Source organism: Corvus hawaiiensis, chromosome 2 (genome assembly GCF_020740725.1).
Source record: "Corvus hawaiiensis isolate bCorHaw1 chromosome 2, bCorHaw1.pri.cur, whole genome shotgun sequence".
Classification (NCBI taxonomy): Eukaryota; Metazoa; Chordata; class Aves; order Passeriformes; family Corvidae; genus Corvus; species Corvus hawaiiensis.
Genome location: NC_063214.1, coordinates 109,046,246 through 109,060,439, shown reverse-complemented (window position 1 = coordinate 109,060,439; position 14,194 = coordinate 109,046,246). Strand labels below are relative to the sequence as shown.

The following is a 14,194-nucleotide window of genomic DNA, read 5'->3' as shown; positions in this document are numbered from 1 at the left end:
CCTCCAATTGCTGCTCTGGGGACAGAGCTCTGCATCTGGACAGCCTTCCTTTCCACTCACCACATGCTGTAAAAATGGGAATAGAGTGGAAAGGCTTTGAGTACATCCTCCTGCCTTCACCTTTACCTCTTGCCTTTTATTGTGACTATCTGAGAACAATCAGGACCAGTAATGCCATCTTTGATTATCACACTTCATAACTGGCATTATTCTGTCAGGAAATGGATGTTCAGCTGGGATCACCATTACACTCTCAAAAGACAGCTCTCAAGTTAGGCCTCCCACCACAACACTGGAAAAACTATGAAACCTGAATTATTCTCATATTCCCTTCTAGTTGGATCCTCCATCTTCACAGCAAACACCCGGAGCTGTCACAGGTGTTTTAGACACTGTTTTCTGTCTGTAGATTCGTGTGTCCCTGAGATCCTAGTCAAGGTGAAAACTTTGTCAAGAAAAGTCAAATATGAAATAAGCTCATAGTCTACATCAGCCAGAGCTAGATAGGGAAAGGTGGAAAGAAGTGAAGAAGAACAAGGTAATAAAAATAACTTCTGCAAAGAAGCAGGAGCTCAGATGGCTCGGGTTCCAGAAAAACAAATGTGGCATGCATCCCTTCTCTAACAAAATGATGAGTAGGTAGCTGGAACTGCGAGTGCAGTCCATGACATACTGTTATCACTCAAGTAAAATTTTATTTTAACAGGATTTTACTCATTCAACATTTATATTTGTTACCTTCTCATGAGCTTTTCTTTTTGTTTCAGAGTCCATCCAGTCATTTTCCTTTTCTAGCATGTCAATAAAAGCCCAGCGAATTCCTTCAATCAACTCCTCCATCTGCAAAACATTTAGTAAATCCCTCCCCAGTAAGATATATCATAGCAGAAAGAAAAGGTTTGGTGTACATAGGAGTGATAGACTTGGTTAGGCCACAAATGATTTCAAATCAGGTGGTATCAGCTGTCCTTTCTTGAAGGCTAATTTCTGCTTTCTCTGGTACTGAGACACTTCTTCTGAGGGTAAGTTTCTTTCCATCTTCTTTCCCTTCTGGTGTAGCACAGACCCTGTTCACTGGTGATCATTTCATGTCATATTTGTGAGAATACCCATCTTGAAATCATAAATCATAAATCACTGAGAGATTTGCAGTCCTTTGGGGAGATTTCTGACCCTCCGGTTCTAGATCGCTGGCCCATGCAGAAGGAGCCAGCCAAAAGGCATTTGCACAAATAAAGCCTTTTCTGCAGAGAGAAGGTCCGTGGCCTGGTTTGGTTTATGTGAGACTGAGACATGCCTTATTAATACTGCCAAAGAACTGAATTTGGGCTGACAGCACCATGATCCAAATACAAAGCAGTATCCAAATATTTAGCCTGTATTTAGCTGCATTTGTGAAGCATTGCTACCCTTTACTGCAGGGGTGGAGGCCCTGGCTCACACCACTGAGCAGCCTTAACTGCTTCTGTGGTCCTGGACCACCACTGACAGCTGGGATCTGTGCAAAACTGGGAAAACCCACAACTACTTCAGCTTGGCTGCTTCTTCAGACACCTCTGCAAAGCCAAGACCACATCTCAAGCAAGTAAAAAATAATAATAATAGACTGTTCAGTGAGTATGCACACTAAGAAAATCCTGAAATTACAGAAAATAAGAAATCTAATGGCTAAGATATGGATTATATGAGTCAAGAGCCCTCATTCCTATGGATCTGTCTGGCAGCCCAGAAAGGTGTACGCTACCAGCTGCCACTATTTGCACCAGCAGATGAGCCCCGTGACAGATAGCCATGGGGAATACTGTGAGGGTGAGGCAATGAGGGGGATCCAGCCATTGCCTGAGTCTTTTAGCACATACAAGGGTTAAGACAGCACAAGACATGACAGATACCCATTAGATGAAGACTTATTGGAACTTTGTGCTATCAATTATGTTACATTTAAAAATAATGAAAATGTCAAGAAGCAGAGATTTATATAATCTTATTCTATAAATTTAGTAGATCTGAAATGTCATTAAAAGTGGGGACTAAACTCTCAAAAGTAACATTACTTTTAGGTGAATTGTCATTAATGTATCAGATCTGTATTTTAATCTGGAATTGTCCTTTATTTGTGGTGCAGTCAGAAAAAACGTAGCAAAGTTCCCTGGATTATTAATTTTTTCCTACCCTTTTCAAAAAACATTTTCTTATTTTTAGAGGCTCCAGGGTCAACTAGAGCAGGTCTAGCATTAAATAGGACTAAAGAGTGAACATTCACAGTATTCACTGCATCCCAGGAAACAGGGTAACTTAAAGATATTGATGACAGAGCACTGACTCAATTAACTTTGTGCACTAATGAGGTGAACTCCCTGTATTTGGAGGTTACAAGTTCAAACGCAAGCTCTGCAGCTGGGCCCTGGTGTATACTTAGGCTTTATGCAGCAGCTGTGGCTGCAGGGGGCAGGGGGAGAAACCCATTCCTGCTATCAAAGTTATTACTGAAACTGCTCAGGCGTATCTGTAAGAAACACTGCAGGCACTCTGAGTGAGAAGCAGTGCTATATTTAGACGCAAATAATGTCTTTCTTGATAAAAGAAGAGAAGTATCTAAGGTATGAAACATCAATCATAAAACATGGGGGGGGGGGGGAAAGAATCCATATTATCCGTAACTCAGGATTTGCTTATCATAGACAGATATATGCCATAAGCTAAAAAAAAAAAAGAAAAAATAAAAAAAAAAAAACCCTGTACGAATAAGAGTGCTTTACTCACATGCTTTCTTACTGCTTAAAAAAGAGAAATAGAACTGAAAACCAGTGGAATGAAAATGATAACACCACAAACTATTAACTTGAAAAGCACACTTCTAAATGAAATGCAACGAATTCCACCTGTATAGAATTTTATCTCCATGGGCTGTTCATTTTTTAAGACTGAATGTTGTGACCTACACTATGAATTTTATATGCATTTCTCACTATGGATGCTACTGTGAATTCAGACTTGATAATTTTCCAAAGCTTTTGTCTAAAAGGAACGTGCACACTAAGAAACATTCTAATTAGGTCACATTTCAATAGAAACCATTCTCTGCTCTATCTGCTTCTCATAATTTTTCCTCAAACAAACAAATATGAAAATATGTCCATCCCCTCCATAAAGTGTACATTTCTTATACTCCTACTCTTCCCACTTATCCTGTGCAGGATAATACACTGCATATGCCTGGCATATTTTTGCCACAAAATGGCCAAATAGCACATTACAAACTGGATCAAGAAGAAGGAGATTGAAAAGCTGGATCTCAGAGAGGAAACTCTAGGTGAAGGCAGATATGAAAAGAAATGCAGAACCTAAGAGGGAAACAGACTACAAAGATTTGGACAAGCCAAATAAGTGTGTGCTTTCTAAAATGGAATCTTTCCCTGAGAAAGCAGTCAAAGCAGATAAAATAAAACAGATAGGCTACTGAGCCAGGGCATTGCAGGGCTTTCACAGAGCTGTTGCTCCCAGCACAGGGTGCTATTTCACATTTCCTAAACAGTTGTGCCCTTCCCGCATGGAGTGCTAAGTTCAATGACTAAATGAGTTAATTTAAAACTGATTATTGTTGGAAAAATCAATGGCTGTAAAAGCAGATATTGGAAAACCTTATAAGAAAAACATGAACTGAAACTAAGTCATAAATTATTGTGAAGGGTAATTAATTATTTGAATATGTTTTTGAGAGAAGTGATAACATAGCTATTGTTGAAATTTTAGAATGAGGATTAACATCTCTCTGGACTGAATGGTATGGAAAAATATTTCCTTTCACTGATCAGCAGAAAAGATTTGAATCACAGATATAAACTCTCGCTACACGGCTCTAAGCTTCCCTTAACTTGGGTCAGACATCAGTTACATGTTTCTTGCTTAGATTACAGGTGTAGGAGTCACAGCTTTCAAAGAGTAGTCCTAAAGCAGAGAAATCTCAACCAATTTTTTGACTAGTCAGTAAAAACTTTACTATCATGAATTATACTAGCTATACTGAACCATTTCTCATCAATACCCCTCACTCTGTTCCTGCACAGCCTGCCTGTCACTATTTACATATATTAATTAACAGCATTCAACTTGGTTTTGAACTGGCTGCTTATTTGTCTGAAGGACTGCAGATAGAAAGAAGGGGCAATGCCCAAATGGGCAGAAAGGTAACAATTCTTTAAATTCATTCAATTTTCTCCTTGTGTGTTTTTCTTTTTTGTTTTGGTTTGGGTTTTTTGTTTATTCAATTAAAACATTTTTAAGAATTTTATCTCTTTCTAAACATTTTATAACATCAGAGGCAATTTGTGAGGAGGAAATTTCCAGACAGAGACTAAAGAGGACTCACCATCTCTTTCTTGTCTTCTTGAAAATGGGCTTTCACAAACATCTTACCCACAACGTAGGGGAGGGCATTTTCTACAAGGTCCACACATTTATCCCACTGAGGCAGCAAAGTTGTAGTCCCATGGATCACCTGTTGACAGGGACCGGTATTAGGCCATAACATCATACTCTTGAAGAAGAACCCACATGCAGTATAGGCCAAAGCATATTTGTCAAATAGCCACCAAAAGGAAACAATAATGATACTCTACAGCTATTTCTATTTTCATCCAATGCTATGACAAGTACTTTGAACACCACAAAATAGCTGTAAGATTTTAAACTTAAGAACAGTACAATGGTAACAGTGACTTAGAGAGACTAGGCTTAGAGGGTTAGTGCTAACTTTGGACTACTCTTGGTGTTCTGTGTTAAGTTGAGAGATAATTTCCTCTAAAAAAACCTTGCTGTGAGATAGCTCCTGAAAACATTTGCCTCTCCTCTGACAGGGTGAGAGGCCTAGGGAGATTGTCCTCATGAAAATTGGGTTAGTCCTTATGAAACACCTCCAACAGAGCCCTCCATTGCCACAACTAATGACATCTAACACAGTTAGGGATATGTCCACACCTTCTTGTCATTTACTTGTCCAGCTACTTTTACCATAGTTTGTGTCAAATAGTTGCTTTCAGTTCCTTTTCCAAACAGAGCATTTTCAGGAGAAAAGAGGTTTGAATCATCAAGAACACTGAATATGTTTGTCTCCCCCTATCCCCCCAAAAATTAAAAAAATCATTCTATGTTGCAGTAGAAAGACGTTGGTAGAACAACTGACGTATTTTACTAAAGAAATGGTCATTAAAAAGGCTCTGACGATGCCACCATAAATGAGCTTCAAAAGAAACAGTCAAGAATGGTCAACACACCAAGGAACAAGGCAAAACAGAACTCAAGATCATTTGCTCTCTTGGTTTCTGTTTCTCACAGGAAGAACGCTGTTACTGTGGGTAGTTACCCAGCTAACATTACATTGCTCATCAAGATGTAGTTCATCTAAAAAAACCCTACACACAACAAGATACAAGATGGGTCCATGTGAGCCATAAGCAGTGCTGACCTAAGAAACTTTTGTTATTTTCAAGGTTCAAAGTGTTCTCTCTCCACTTAAGGAACTTCTTAAGCTTTTCCACAGAGAACAAACACAATCCCAGTCCAACAGTTAACACCTGTCAGCTGTGTAAAGGCAGAGTATAGTCAGCATCAGACCAGATCAGGTGGGATAGGGATTTTGGCCTCTCACAGATTATACAAGCCTCTTAAGCACCAATTTTGCAGTTTCTGAATCCCTTCTTTTTCCCATTATTCTCTTCCTTTGAGCACAAGATTAAATATCCAGCAAAACTGAAGGGTTTGGATTTGTCTTTTTCCAATAGGAAAAGATTTCATTGGAAAATTCCAGAGCAGCTTAACCCTCAGCTATTGAAGGTGAGATATTTTGGTCATTCAAAGATTGATTTTCCCTATCATATTGTCTTTAATTAAGCATAATCAATGACTCACACTTAAATACACCAGAGAATTGCATTTCCAAATGTTTTTTATTAATACTGTATGTGCAGTAATAGATTTTCGATGGCAGAAGGTACACTGCTTCTATAAGAAAACCCTATTAGTCAAACCAATACCTAATAAGGTGATATTTTTTCTAAACAGAGGCAAATTTGACAATCAACTCCTTTTCCAAATTCTTCAACCTTTATACAAAACACAACACTCAAAAAAAAGATAAGAAAAAAAGAGAAGAAAATTTCTCTCTGGGGTCAGAGTAAATCTGCAATGGATCTTTTTCCTGATGCAGGGGGAAGAAGGGGAGTTATGGCATTAGTCATCAGAGCTTGAAATTCCTTCCAAAAGCTCTGAGTATGCATCAGCCATAGAAAGAGTCAGGAGACAGAGCTGGCTTTTAGACTGTGACATACTATTATTACAACATAATAATTATCATTATTTTGAGGGAGGCTTGACTGTAAGGAGGATATAAAGGCAGCACAGGCTGTGAGACCAATAAAAATAGAGCTGAGGAATAGATTATATCTCACAGCTGGTTTATTGATATTTATGTTACAACAGCCAACAAGAACTCCCTCAAATGGTCCTCCTAGTATTAATGTACCACTCTAAAACACAGTACTTCAGGTAGTAACAGTGACTATAAATAGCAGGTTTCAAGCCCTCCCAGTCAATTCAGAACTTCACGACACAATTAACCGACCTCTTCCCCAGGTGCCACTGCAAATTTACAAGGTCTCAAAGTGCCACTGCAGAGGAGCTGCTGATAGTTGCTGATGTGGTACTCAAAGCACTTTCTTTAGAGTCAGCAGGTTTGTCCTATTTCTGAACCTGAAGTTTTTTTACAGCTTCATCATGTATTTTTCCTTCTCTGTGCAAAGATTTTGTGGCCCTGATGCCAAGATTTCTACATATAAGGTATAAAAGCTACCAAAAGAAAATGAGAACCTGGTAAAAAAAATACTGTGCTTATGATGGTTGAGGCTGACTGAATTAATGAAACAATGACTGTATAAAATACATTCTTTCCTTAAAGTGTCACTGATTTATCTCACGGTCATATCTCTTTAGCAGGAATTCAATGCTTTATTTGCCTATCTGGCAAGGGGTTGGTGAGTCCTTTTTATGATACTAAAGTGCCTCTAGTTCTCCATCCTCTGACTGGACAAATCTATTCAACAACAGAATAGTCCAGTGCCTTGGACTCCATTCCTCATGTCCTTTCTATTGACTTGTGAAATCTGTTCCACTGAGCTGTTTACTTCACTTAACTTTACGTATTAACTATTAGCAACTGCTGTTTACTTCACTTAACTAACTCTCCATCTCCAGGTCCCAGGGGTAGATAATAGGAATGAGTTGCTGATTCACTGCTTTTACTGTGCTGTAAGCTTTCACAGCCATCTACATGGCCAGTATTGTTTAACTTATTCATCAACTATTTGGAGGAAGGGGCAGAGGCCTCCTCAGCGAGTTCACTGATGGCACAAAGCTGGGAGGAGTGGCCGATACCCCCAAGAGCTGTGCAGCCCTTCAGAAGGGCCTTGACAGGCTGGAGAGATGGGCAGAGGAACGCTCTGAAACTCAGCCAGGGCAAATGCAGGGTCCTGCACCTGGGCAAGAACAACCCCAGGCACCAGCACAGGCTGGGGGCTGACCTGCTGGAAAGCAGCTCTGAGGAGAGGGACCTGCGGCTCCTGGTGGACAACCAGCTGTCCATGAGCCAGCAGTGCCCTGGGGCCAGGAACACCAATGAATCCTGGGGTGCATTAGGAACAGCATTGCCAGCAGGTCAGGGAGGGGATCCTGCCCTGCTACTCAGCCCCAATGAGGTGTGTTTGGAGTGCTGTGTCCAGTTCTGGGCTCCTCAGGACAAGAGAGACATGGAGATCCTGGAGTGGGTCCAGTGGAGGGAAACAAGGATGAAGGAATCTGCTGCCATGTGCTCTGGGGATGGCCCTGCTTGAGCAGGGAAGTTGAACCAGATAGCCACACTTTGGTCCCTTCCAACCAGACTCATTCTGTAATTCTGTGACAGCCTTGATGAGATTATTAATAAGCACTGAATCACTTTGAGTTAGATTTCTCCCTAAGCTTCTGTGTCCCAGAGAAGTGACAGTAGCCCATCACCATCTTAAAAGGCACACTATCCAAAGCTTAATGTTTCCTTTCAGGATTTTTTCCGGCCATTATATAACTCAATGTAACTCAGTATCATGCTGCAGGCTGGCTGATAACCAGCATCATTTTACCTAACTACAAGGAATGTCCCAGGAGGGGATACCTACAAACTTGTCACTGTGGTTCTGACAGCCAGTTTCTCATATTTTACATGAAGATAACAGCATCTTTAACAAGACTATTTTGAATATGATCTCAGAAGTATAAGAAGCTGCCTTTCCTGTGTAGTTTCCATCAAGCTACTGGAGTTTATTTTTAGGTATGTGATCAACTCAGAACTATGCCAGGATTACTCATGGAAAAACAGTATAGGTTCTATAATAAGTCACCTGCATGCCTCACCAGGGAGGACAGAACACACACACCTCCTGCACCACATCACTCCCAGCACCATGCCAGCCTCCTGTTGTCAGCCAGTTTTCATAATGGCAAATAAAGTTCACCATCCAAAGTGGCTTAGACACAAGACAAAGCACCATTCAATTTCAGTTTAACCCTTTATTTAAGGAGCCCTCACACTGCCTCCAGGATTACCAAAGTGGCTTTCTATTCAGGGTTCACCTAATCAAATGTATGTGTTTTATATAAATGCCCGTATTACTCTGCAGATAATTTAGTTCTGCTCTCACAGCTTGAAGCAGTTTTCTGGTTCTTCTGTAATGCCAAGCTGGAAGGTACCTGATCATCTTCTCTGTGGAAATGGCTGGTGTATCGATGTGCTAGAGCTCATGTAATGCTGGCATCAGAGCATGGGAGAGCTTGGAGCAAGCTTTAAAAAAGTGAAATCCTAGACTTCTGTTTTACTAGAGCTGTATTCACACAAGAGCAAGCAGTAGGTTTTCACAAAAAGTTTAGATTTTGGCCAAAAGGATTTGGCCTGCAGGTCACAGCCCACATAACCTAATTCAAAAACATTCCAACTTTCAAGTTGCTTCAAAAGAAGACCAAGGTTTTTAAAGGGGAGATTTCAAAACCTCTTTAACATCACCTAAAAGACTTTTTTTTTCTTAGTGTCATATAAATGTCTTAGTGTCACATACAAAAATATGTATGTCTATTGTTTTAGAGGGAGTCTTCAATAAGAAAAAAGTTTATTTAGAAAATTCATCCAGCATGGAAAACATTTAGTTTTGCAAAGGTATAAGCAACTATAAGGGAAACCAATAGTGTCAACACTACGACCCTTGTAAATGCTATGGAAGCAAAACTTACCCGAGAAAATTCCAGCCACCGATACTGAAAACGTCTACTGAGGTTGAATAACCTTGAATAAACCATCCTCCACACAAGGTAGTTGGCAAGAGTCCTGTTAAATCAAGCATATTTTTATCAGACATGTAAACACATATGATGTACCACAAAGCACTCACAGAAATATCTCTACAAACATTTTACCTGAATGGTGGAAATTTCACCTTAAAAATTAATGAGTGATGCCCAAATTGATAAATCCCAATCACACAGGAGAATCTGTATGATTGCAGCCACTTAATATATACTTGCCCCATGATAACCAACTTCTAGGGATTATTTATAACAGGTTCATCACCTAGTATGTCATTTTTTTCCAAATGGTTTTTTTCCAAAAGGCAGCTTTCATTTTCCTTAGAAGTGGCAAGAACTGTGTTATCATAATAGTTGCATCAAAGCTCTATCCAGAGATTAACTGGTTTTTCTTTTGTAGATCAAAGTGAATGTTATCTCCCCTCATTAGTAGGGCACATAAATGGTAACAGAATAGGTAACAGTCCATCCCATATACACTCTCATTATCTCATATTTGTATATTTCATTAGAAGTTATCGATATGCTTTGAAAACTTCTACTATTCACAAAGTTATTAAAGTATTACTGTTCCTATTTTGTCAGATGGATAATTGAAATACCAAAAGTGAAGTCTCAGTAACAAAAATCCTGTAAGAATTGAGGCTGAGAGATCTGGAAAGAGGTTGTTTAAAATTCCCAGGAGATCTGACATCCATGCCCCTTTTCAAAAACTTTGGGCACCTGACTGGAGGATTTATCCAGCCTAGATTGATCTCTCTCCATGTTCAACAGTGGCTGTATGAGCTAAAGGTGCATTCTGAAATATGCAATTCAACTTCCAACAGTCACAAAACAAGACCAAAAATGGCCTAAACATATTATTCTTATCTTCTTTTATACATGACATATTTTCCAAGGATAGTCATTGCTTCAAAGCTATGGATATTCAAATGTTATTTGCTCCCCACTGGGATATAGATAACATTTTTGGCAGGCCACAGTCTTCTCCATAGTTAGGAAAATTGCTTCTTTGCAACCGAAGATGCTGTTACGGACAATCCAAACAACTCCCCCATCTCTAACAATCCCATTTCTGCAATCTCCCATTGCCATAAATGTGGGGCAATGCAGCTGTTGCTACGGTGTCACTCCATTAGCTTCACTCAGAGACACAGTTCCCTCTTCTGAATCATAACAGCCTGGAAACACACGTCGTGGGCACGCTGTCTTGACAGCAGCATCTGCTTGAGACATAACTTCAGTTTTGCCTCTAACCAAGCTCCAGCCCACCCACACAAAGCCTTCAACTCAAGATGCGTTGTTGCATCTCTCACACTGGGTATATTCCCTCTTTTAGTACACAGATATATTCTATAGTGCACCTAAATGCCCACAATAATCATAAAACATATCTGAAAAAGCTTTTTTAGCATGGATAATGTACATTTGTAAGACAGTACATGTTACAAAAGCCAAAATAGTTAGCTCTGCTTAGATAACCACACCATTTTAAGATAATGTTTAGGATCATTAAAAATTCATTTCAACCTAAGAAATGCCAGAAAGTTCAGATTTTTCCCTTAGTAAGTTTTTGACAATGTGGAATTTTCTCACTCAACGGCCAGTGAAGCACCCTAAAAGCACTCAGCTCTCATTGTTTTGGTAAATGACTCAAACTCCAGAAACCTCACAACAATCTGCCTCAGGTATTTCAGCAGAGCTGAAGAGTATCCAGCTGTAGCAACTTCTGCAGCATTTATGCAAATCTCACAGATTAAAAGGTTAAAGATTTGATTTCAATCAAAAGCCTTAGGTAAAAAACCTTAGCTAAATAGATCACCATCACACACCAATTATGTATTACAATTTGGTACTTAATCACCACCAAAAAAAAAATCAATTCTCTCTTCTGTGTACTTCTTGTTCTCACACAGCGATGTTTGTCCTTACATTTGAGTTGGGAAAACTCTCTCAAACTGGTAGTGAATGAAAGACTGTAATTTCTAAAGGCTGGGTCTCAAAAAGGTGACTAATTGAAAGACAATAATATCAACAAGAATTCAGAAATGTTTGTGTCAGGTATAAGTAATGAAGGCAGACAACAGTTGCGGGAAATATCTCATAATTAATTGAGGATTGTTTTAATTTGGGAAGGAAAAGGCTGACACATGCTAAAACCAAGCTGTCTGATGAGACAGTAATAATTCCAGATTGTAACCACAACAGAATCCACACAGCATTAAACAAAAGGGAGGTTCCCCTTGAATGTTTTTTAATGGGGGGTGGGCAACAAGTGGAGAGGTTGAGGGGGTTTACTGTTGCATGTTTGAAGGGCACTGTGCTTTAGTTTGTTTTTCGAAACAAAATAAAATAGAAATTTATCTGAATTTGTTTACCTATTTGGGGGATGATTATTTTACATTTTGGGCTAACTATGCAAACTTCAAATCATTTGGTGATCTTCAGTTCGCTTAAAAACTGTACTTTTTGCCTATAAAGTTACTACAACGCAGGTCTTGGGGTGATTTTCCTTGCAGTTTCACAAATAAGTTCACTGAGGCTCAGAGAAGTTAATCTCTACACATGGAGCAAAATCCAGCACACAAATAAAACCTAAAAATCCTCTCTGCTCTTTTGATGAGACCGGAATATTTGTTGTTGTAACCTTTCAGAAGAGTACACTCTATTTTAACTTCCAAATGCCTGTTACAGAAAGTGTAGGCTCACTTTTAACCAGTATGACCCTTATTGTGACACACATTCCCAAAGGAAGTGGTAGAGAGCTTGTTTGCTGGGACAGTTAAAATTATACCAGGGCTTATGAATATTTACTAAAGTACTTTCTGCCCTGTCTGAGAATAAAGTAGGTTGCTCATGTAAAATTCCGTGAGCTTGCAATATTTTAATCAACAGACATGGTAGCAATTAAAGAGGACAGATTTAATATGAGATAGGTGGACAAATTAATTGACGTTCTAAGAAAAAGATCTCTTTCACAAATTTTAGATCTGTTTGAAAATTGTATTCAGAATTGAGTCACGAATCAAATTAAAAGTACAGAAAAACTTTTGCCTCTATTGCTAGAGGCACTAGTTCAAGACAAATTATTGTAACTTCTCTAATTTTTCAGAGTCAGACTAAGACCAGAAAAGGGATCTGTGCCTCCATCCATCTCTAAAGAAAATTCTTCATATGCTATATGAATTAGAGTTCTTCTCAATTAATAGTCCAATACTGCACAGATATGGGAAGGTAAGACAAAGGAAAAGGGGCCTACAAGAAAGTTGGAGAGGGACATTTTACAAGAACATATAGTGATAGGACAAGGGGACTGGCTTTAGACTGAAAAAGGATAGATTTATCAGCTGTTAGGAGAAAATTCTTTACTGTGAGGGAGATGAGGCACTGAACAGGTTGTCCAGAGAAGCTGTGGATGCCCCATCCCTAAAAGTGTTCAAGGCCAGGCTGGCCTTGCCCTTAAGGATGGATCATCACAATGGGGCTCTGAGCAACTTGGTCTAGTGCAAGGTGTCCCTGCCTGTGGGAAGGGTGTTGAAACTAAATAATCTATAGCGTCCCTTCCAATCCAAACCATTCTGTGGTTCTATGAAACCAACTATCCATTCAGAGATCTATGAGAATGATAAAGCTGCTTCTTTCAACAGCTGCAAAGATCTCCAGAAAGGATGCAATTTAGGGTATCCTATTTATGGCTCACATAAAGCACCAGCACACAGGTAACAGGGAAGGGATATATATAAAGGATATATATAAAATATATAATAATTGGTGCCAGCACAGTTCTCTCTGCCCCCTCACATGGCACAGCTGTACTGGAGCTCTGCCATTGCTCATTTACATCACAGCTACATACATACACCTCTTTTTCCTGTAATAGAGATAAACCCCATTAAAAATTGATTGGTACACCAAAAAGCTGAAGGAATCCCTGAAGACCTGTTATGAAGGTTTGACTTACTTCAGCACCTGACATGACTTAGGCTAGCTATCCCAGAGCTGATGGAAACTCCTGCAGGCTGGTTGCTGAGCTTCGTGGACAGCTCCCTGTGGAGAGCCCAGCTCCTGGGTTGGAGTCACAGCAGTGCTCTGGCCTGGGGACTTCAGACCAACCTCTGAACCACACTGCTGCACCTATTTCAAGCACCACACAGTAACTTGATTACATGCAGTTAAGTAAAATTCTACTAAATTCACGCTACACGTCAATGTGCCCTTTTCTAGTAACATTGCCCTGTGAAAGATTTCACAATTCAAGATTGCTCAGCAGGTTCTCTGAGGGAGAAACTTTCAACACAAGGATTTTGAGTCCATACAACTTGCCACCTCCAACACAGAGAACTCCTTCTGTAGCCAGACTTAATTTTCACTCCATTCTTTTCTCCACCTCAAACAAACTTCATTAAATACTTTACCCGATCACTGGGTGAAATACTGGGGCATGAGCCATCTTTTTGTGACATTTTGAACAATACCCAGGCTAGCAGGGTACTCATTGAGGAAGAGGACACACAAGGCACTGGAATAAAAGTATAATTTAGGGATAGCCTTGTAACTGAAAAGAATATGGACTTGGTGAAAGTACCTGCTTTTCCTTATGACACTCCATCCCTTGAAATGATGAGAAGACAATTCACATTATGAACACTGAAGCAAATCTAAAATTTTGAAATGCTTTTCTAAGAATTTGATTGGTCTAGATATTTACAGTAACAAATTAAATTCATGTTGTTTATATTAACTAAACCTTTAAAATATCATATGGAGAATGACAAATGAGATTACCTAAAAGAAAATATCCTTGTTAAGTTTT

At 39.4% G+C, this 14,194-nt stretch overlaps 1 protein-coding gene across 1 annotated transcript in view; it reads right to left on the bottom strand.

Annotated features, from left to right (window-relative positions):
* Positions 1–14,194, bottom strand: part of PHEX (phosphate regulating endopeptidase homolog X-linked) — a 98,279-nt gene that overhangs the window by 50,622 nt on the left and 33,463 nt on the right. The window contains exons 10-12 of the mRNA XM_048287894.1: positions 9,310–9,403; positions 4,370–4,498; positions 739–840 (exon numbers count right to left, since the gene is read on the bottom strand). Of these exons, the coding sequence (XP_048143851.1) occupies positions 739–840; positions 4,370–4,498; positions 9,310–9,403 (325 nt within the window). The remainder of the gene's footprint in view (positions 1–738; positions 841–4,369; positions 4,499–9,309; positions 9,404–14,194) is intronic.